Below are 7,267 nucleotides of genomic sequence, written 5' to 3' on the forward strand. Positions count from 1 at the left end.
CCAAATGTCAAAAAAGAGAAGAAGGAATAAGATGTAACACGTGTGAACTGCTGTAGCATACTAACTTTACCTTTAACTTGGGTTCGGTACATCTCTTTAAATACATGCCATCAGCTGATCTCCTCAGTCAGCTGACATCGAAGTAACAGCTGACTAAAGCTGTAACTCCCCCCCCCCTCCACGAACAATCCTCCTAAACTCAAACTATACAATAAATTAATATAAAATACAACAACTATAACTATTTACAATAAAGTATATACAATAAAGAAAGCAAAAGATAGACACTCCTCATAATCGCTTATTACAAACTAAAAGTAAAGCAAAACAAAAATAAAATCATGAATTTATACAATTAAAAAAAAATGCAACGTAATTTATTCAATACATCGCCATAGTCAAAGATAAATTTAAAAAAAATTAATCACCTTAAGAAAACACAACACAACAGATAAGTTGAGATGACACTCCGGATTACTCTTGCGCTGGTGTTTCGGTTAGAGGGACTATAAGTTATTCAATATGAACGGTCCTGCGCTTTCTGGGTTCTCTAATACTCTCAACACTACAACATTATTTCTCTTATTATTATCACCCTGAATGGTCCCTCGTATCGCTGTACCTCCTTACCCCTGTTTGATCCCAACTTTCTATATACAATTGTCCCAATTTTTATCATTCCCTTCCTATCTGTGAGGTTTAAATTCTCTCGAGCTACTCTCCGGGTTTTTTCCCTAACCTATTTTCCTCGGAATTTTTCTCATAGCTTTTTCCTAGTGTCCTGGTTTGTTGAGGTGCCATATTACATCCAGGTCCTTCCTTTCCTTTCGTATCAAAGAGTTGTCAAATTCTCTTCCACCATCCGATGAGATGCGTTCGGAAACTCCGTAGAACTGAAACTACAAGCGGAGAGCTCCCAATACTGCTTCCGAAGACCTATCTTGCACCTGGTGCGCCATTGCGGCCTTACTGAAGAGGTCAATCATGGTCACCCATTTGTACCCTTTCCATGTAACTGTGCCGATTTGTAAATCTTTGAGTGGTGCATCTTTGGTAGGTGTCTTCTCCTGTCTTCCTTTAGGCGAATGTGTGTCGCACTTAGTGCGTAGACAAACCTCGCAGCTTCCTACAACCTCTGATATAGTCTTCCTCATTCCCCACCAAAAGTATCTTCTCTTTAACGCTTGCATAGTCTCATGGATTTCCCGGTGATTTGTCTTTCCCTGATGATACGCTAAGGTGACTTCTCGTTGTTGTTGTTCTTCCAGAAGGGTTTGCACCATCAATTTACAACGGATGTATGTCCTGTCCATTCCAATCTGTTCATCACGCCATAACCGCTTATTCTTCTCCCAAACGGTTTCGTTGCATTTCGATTTCGTTTTGCAACATACAGGTGATGTTTTTTCTCCAGACTTCGAAGCATTTTTCAAAATTCTACAGATCCAGTCATTCTTCACGCCTGGTTGCGAACAGATTGTCGTTATTTTACTTCTCCCGTACTCACTATGTTTAATTTTGGTCACTCCGGTGGTTTTCATCTTCCAAATAATTTGTCTCTTCTTGTCATTAATTATTTCCTCCATTTCCTCTATATCCTCTGGTCGTTCTTCATAATTATTTATTATTGTTTCATAATTAATAAATTATTGCATTTGAAATACTATACCAAGCATTAACTATTATAATTAGTTGATCCATGTTAATTCATTAATGTTACACACATTTTTTTTCCAGATTTCTCACCGAACATTGACAAACCTGTCCATAAAGTAGATCGTGATACTGCACATAAAAATATATCCCAAAGTGTACCAACAACAAATCATGATCTAAAAAAGAGATCATTAAAGCATTTTAGGAGAGTTCTGAGTAAGTAATACACATCTTATCGACACTCAAACTATACTATTAACTAAATATATGAGTAAAACTTAGTGAAAGAAAAATTTATTTTCTGAGTTCCTTAAGTTCCTCACCAGGTAGTCCTTGTTATAAAATTATTTTAACTAACTCATTTTACTCTAAGATGAAAAGTATAACTCTAGCATTATTGTTTTTTTTTAAATAAGTGTTCTCACGGTTCAACTTTTCAACCGTCTATAGATTTTTTTCATTATAAAACTTTCTTTTATTATTAGTTATTAGTTACCACTATAAAAAGTAGTATTTTTGTTCATTTATTTAAATCTTCTCAATTACAAACTATTGACAATTATAAATGAATAAATTTATAAAATTTCGGTGAAAATTCCATAATGAACACTTCTAACGAACGGACATCTCCTCTCCGTTGTTTTCTCAGAATTGTAATTGTTAATTTGTAACTTTCTTACTTTGTAACTCTGTTAATATGTCAATTGTTATCTACTTACTTTGTAAATTCAGTGTAAATGGCCCTAGTGGTCAAAACACTTAAATAAATAAATGAAATGAAAATACCTCAGAATGGCCAACTCTTCATATTTGAATAAATCAGGTTATTGTTTTAAAGAAGATTTTTCATATCTTATAGCCTTTTAAATATACATATTTCAGTTCCTATTTGATTTTATGAATTCACACATCCTATATGATAGTGAAGTATACCGGTGTTAAAAAAAAAAAAAAAAGTGAAACCATGCAATACTATTTCTTTAAAATAACATATTTTAAGCTTTAAAGTTAAGTCTTAACAAATAAAAACTGGAAACAATTTTTTAAAAAATTAGTAAAGTTCTTTCGCTCATCGTTTAACTGAAGTTGTCGATACATGAAAAAAACATTCAATATTTTGATACCTTTATTGACCGCCATTCGCACTATTTCTTCCAATTTAAAAATTGTAGTTTAAATTCAAATGTTTGCGATGACTAAATTGTTCCAGGGTACTTAGTTAAATATTTCAAGTTTAACTCTCTTTTTATGTCTTTATTTTCTATGTTACTTTAAATTTCAGTTTAGTATTTTAGAAGCTTCATTTCTCCTAAGCGAGCGTATCATAATTTCCCAATGATGTCCATTCAAGAGAAGTTCTGCCTTATTTTAATTATACGATAGTATTTTTTTATTAAGGATCTCTTGTAGATTCTCTTCTCTCACAATAATTTTGTTTAGTCAAAATAAATAAAATCGATGTTCTTTTAATTCCTTCACGGATTAGCTTACTAGTGCATTCAAAAAGGTAATGGCTCAATTCAAGGGATCTACGACACAGTAAGTTATTTTTAAACTAAAGATTTAATTTTATTCCAAGAAAAGAAAAAAATCAAATCTCAATTAATGTTGTTGTTTTTTTTTATTTGTTGATAAATAAATTAATAATGATAAATTTGTTGATAAATCTGCCGCAGTTGTTAGGCCGTAAGTAATTGTGATAACTGATTACATTCACACTAAAATAAATAACATAGGAATAAAAATAAATTAATAAATGGAAAAAAATTACATAAAGATAAATAAAACCTCTCTCTAAATGTATACAAACAGTAAAAGAATAAACATAATCAAACATGAAAAAATAAATGAATATATAATCATTAGTCGCATTTACAGATATACATTATTTACACTATCGACCTGAGGATCCCTGCGCCAGCTCTTTTCACAACGTCACTGGTAATGAGCCAGTGGTGGCTGAGCAAGTGCGCTAAAGCCTAAACTAATGTTAATGATTGCCAATTGCTCATAGTCAACAAAACGAAAAACTATTCCTGTTATTGAGGAGAAGATGGTTGGGGGTGCGGTCAATGAAAAACACAAATAAGTACGATTAACTTATTTTAATGTGCCAACGTTTCGGCTAGAGTTTCTAGCCTTCTTCAGGGCTGTTCGCTGGAAGATCAAACGCCTAATTCCTGTTATTCTTTGTTTTAGTATATAGTCATATTGATATAGAATTCTTTATTTCAGGAACAAAGAAAAACAGTATTCCAGAAACTACGAAAAGAAGGTTCTCCGGTTTTTTACATACAAGACGTAATTCAAAGAAAAAGAATGAAGAAAGTACCACGACACGTAAGTATATATTATTTTTTCCTTGAGGTGCTATAGGATTGCGGCTATATTTTAATAATTTTCAGTCTTGTATTATTATATTTATTATTATTCTATGTTTATTATTTTCAATAAATTAATTTTTTATTAAGAAAAGAAATTAAAATCCCCTCAGATTTTATGATTTTAGAAATATATAGAATCCAGAAATGGAATAAAAACATGTCTATCTGCCATATGACGTCCGCGGCTTTTAATCGTAACTACTCCGTCGATTTCTTTTAATATTCGGCAGCACAGTTACTGGTAACTTAACAATGATCCTCGGAGCTCGTTATTAGATCCAATTAGATTTTTTATTGTTGATTAATCGTACCTCGTACTGAAGATAAAGCAAAAATAAAAAAACGAATAAAAAATTTTGTTGTTATTTACTAATTTTGGCATAACATTGGCAGCGTTTTTTAAATGTTTTTATTACGCGTATGTTTATAAGAAAACGTCTTTTCCAAACAAGGAAACGCTTCAATGATTCAAAGAATCCACGTCCTTCAAAGTAAGTCCCGGTAATAGATGGGAGGATACTGTTTTTTTCGAAACAAAATAACATTTTTTCTCTATTATATTTCAACATTTTAGATAAATAACTTAAACGTATTCCTCCTAAATTCTCTTAATGCTGTATACATCTTCAGTTACTAAAATGGTAAAAACATAAATTTTTAATTTTTCCAAATAATAAATACTGGATCATCAAATAGTACTTTATCAAATGATGTTTTTTTTACTTTCCCTCATTTTTTCAATTTTTATGCGATTAACTATAGAATTTCAGTTGTCAACATCAATGGGAATAAATTTGATACATGAATCTATTAATTTATTTTTTTAGATTTGTTTGTTTGCTAGTTTTGAAAGGGTGTTTAACAGCCTGGTCATCAACGCCCGTTGGTTGTTGGTTTTGGTAAGGCCTCGTTTTACCATAGTCATAGCTTTGGTATGGTGTACTGATTCGCACCAGTGGGATTCATTTCCGTGAGATTTTAAATATTATCTAGTTAGACAATTATAATTTGTTTAATAATCGTTACGACAGTGGAAAGGATGATGAAAAGCAGATAAGTAATTGTTCTATTTTAAAAATAAGGTAAGATAAATAGATAATTATAATAATTAAAGGCTCGTAATTACGTTAGTCTGATGGATGCATTTAATGACTCTTGATTGTTTTTAGAATCGGGATATACCCCTTGGCTAAAGAAGATACTAGCAAGAGGGTTTGGGCGAAAGCATATCACGACTACTACGGAGAATCACGATACGACTACAACGGGTTCCACCTATAGTACTGATAATCCTACCACAACGGAAAAACTGAGTACAAGTCAAAGTAAGTTATACAATTTTAATGAGTTGTTAAATAAATGTAATTTTATCGCAAAATCGTTCTTGTTAAGTCAACATTTTTAGCATTAGGTAGAGATGGGATTTTTATTTTATATAAAACTAGTTACAAGAAAATTTAAAAATGGGGAAATTCAACTTAGTAAGACTGCAAATATATAAAATTCGCAACTGTTAATAGGTTTTATAAATAAATTATATTTAATTACAATATTCTCTAATGAGTTAAAGTGAATAATTCTTCTCTAATAACTTCTTGTATTTTATCTTAACTTATCCGTTACAACGTTTCGGTGTCTTCGCCCCATCATTAGGCGCTCAACAATTCACAAAAGCATATTCCATATTATGTTACAATATAATATAATAGCATACTACGCAACTATAAAATTCAATTAAAACAACTACCTTAACATTATCATTTTCTATAATTCCATATTTTAAAAATTAAACTAATCTCTTTTTATAAAAATTAACAATAATCATTAAAGTTGTCTTATGTACAGTTATTAACTTCAATAATTTTAATATTATTATATAAATAATATTAAAAATACTAATTTCATATTTAAAATAAGAAGAAACTATTTAAGCAAACATTGCCAACTTCACTCAAATTAAGGTTATCCTGATAGTATTGATAACACCCATGCTAAATATTTCATATCTCAATTCAATACAAAGATAAAATTTCTATTAAATTATTTTTTTTTAAATAATGTGACAATGCACCACTACTAAAATACTATTTTGCAACATAATTAAAAATAAATGGTTTTCTAATTATATTCCTAATTGATTTATGGTATCTATATAATTTGCAAATAAATTATTTGTCTTAGTCTTAAAATTAATGCTCTATGTTTTTAGTTATGTGTGTAGCCTCTGTTATTTTACTATTTTTAGAGTGATTAACTATTTCTAATATTTTTGGGTTGGGTTTATGCTGTAGTATTAATTTATTTAACGTTTTAGAAATTTTGTTTGTGAAGCTCAATTCTATTTCTTTTTATTTTTCCCAATATACACCCCCTTCACCATCATGGCAATTAATCTCATGGATTATATCTTGTTTATCTTTTTTTTTCTATTTTATATTTCATTTAATTACCAAATGTATTGTTGTGATATGATCCTAATTTTAGATTATTGTGAGAGACTTACTTGGATTCCACACACAAGACTGAAACGACAATAAACTGCACGTAGATTCCGATTGCTACAACACTTACTTGATTACTTGACAAACGCTCTAAACTTCCCATTCAATACAAAAAATTAGTATACACTACAATAATCAGACCAATTTGGACATATGGAATTGAGCTCTGGGGCTCCACCAAACCATAAAATTCTTCCCGCATCCAATCGTTACAATCCAAAATCCTATGTAAAATCCTTGATGCTCCTTATTACGTCACAAATAAGCTCATTCACAAAGACCTTAACATCCCATTCGTTGCAGATTTGACCCAAAACAGATATGCGTCTTTTCATTCCAAACTCCTTAACCATCCTAACCCATTAATTCTTAATCTTTCATCCTTAACAATCCCTGATAATGCTCCGAGGCGTCTGAAAAGATATCAATACTTTATAAATTTAATGTTATTAAACCATCGATAAAGACCTTAATGTTCCTTATGTAACCGATCTAGCCCGAATCCGATATCATTCCTTCCATTATAAACTCCCTAACCACCCAAACCCACTATTTTCTAACCTTGCTTCCTCTTCCATTCCTAGCAATCCTCCGAAGTGCCTGAAAAGAAGATGGCCTCGTGACCTTATATTGTAAAACGTTTTTAGAGTTCTACTACTAGGTAGTTTCTCTACACACCTGTAACACTCCAATTTAACTTAGATCAGATTTATTAAATTTATTATA

At 30.9% G+C, this 7,267-nt stretch overlaps 1 protein-coding gene across 1 annotated transcript in view; it reads left to right on the forward strand.

The window, feature by feature from the left end:
* The window catches only part of LOC106680897 (uncharacterized), a gene marked incomplete at its 5' end in the record, with an annotated part of 137,323 nt that overhangs the window by 32,953 nt on the left and 97,103 nt on the right, over nucleotides 1–7,267 (forward strand). The window contains 3 exon segments of the mRNA XM_067045897.1: nucleotides 1,738–1,872; nucleotides 3,892–3,996; nucleotides 5,210–5,365. Coding sequence (XP_066901998.1) covers nucleotides 1,738–1,872; nucleotides 3,892–3,996; nucleotides 5,210–5,365 — 396 coding nt within the window.

The sequence above is a fragment of the Halyomorpha halys genome, unplaced genomic scaffold (genome assembly GCF_000696795.3).
Source record: "Halyomorpha halys isolate HHAL.00 unplaced genomic scaffold, Hhal_1.1 Scaffold298.1, whole genome shotgun sequence".
Classification (NCBI taxonomy): domain Eukaryota; kingdom Metazoa; phylum Arthropoda; class Insecta; order Hemiptera; family Pentatomidae; genus Halyomorpha; species Halyomorpha halys.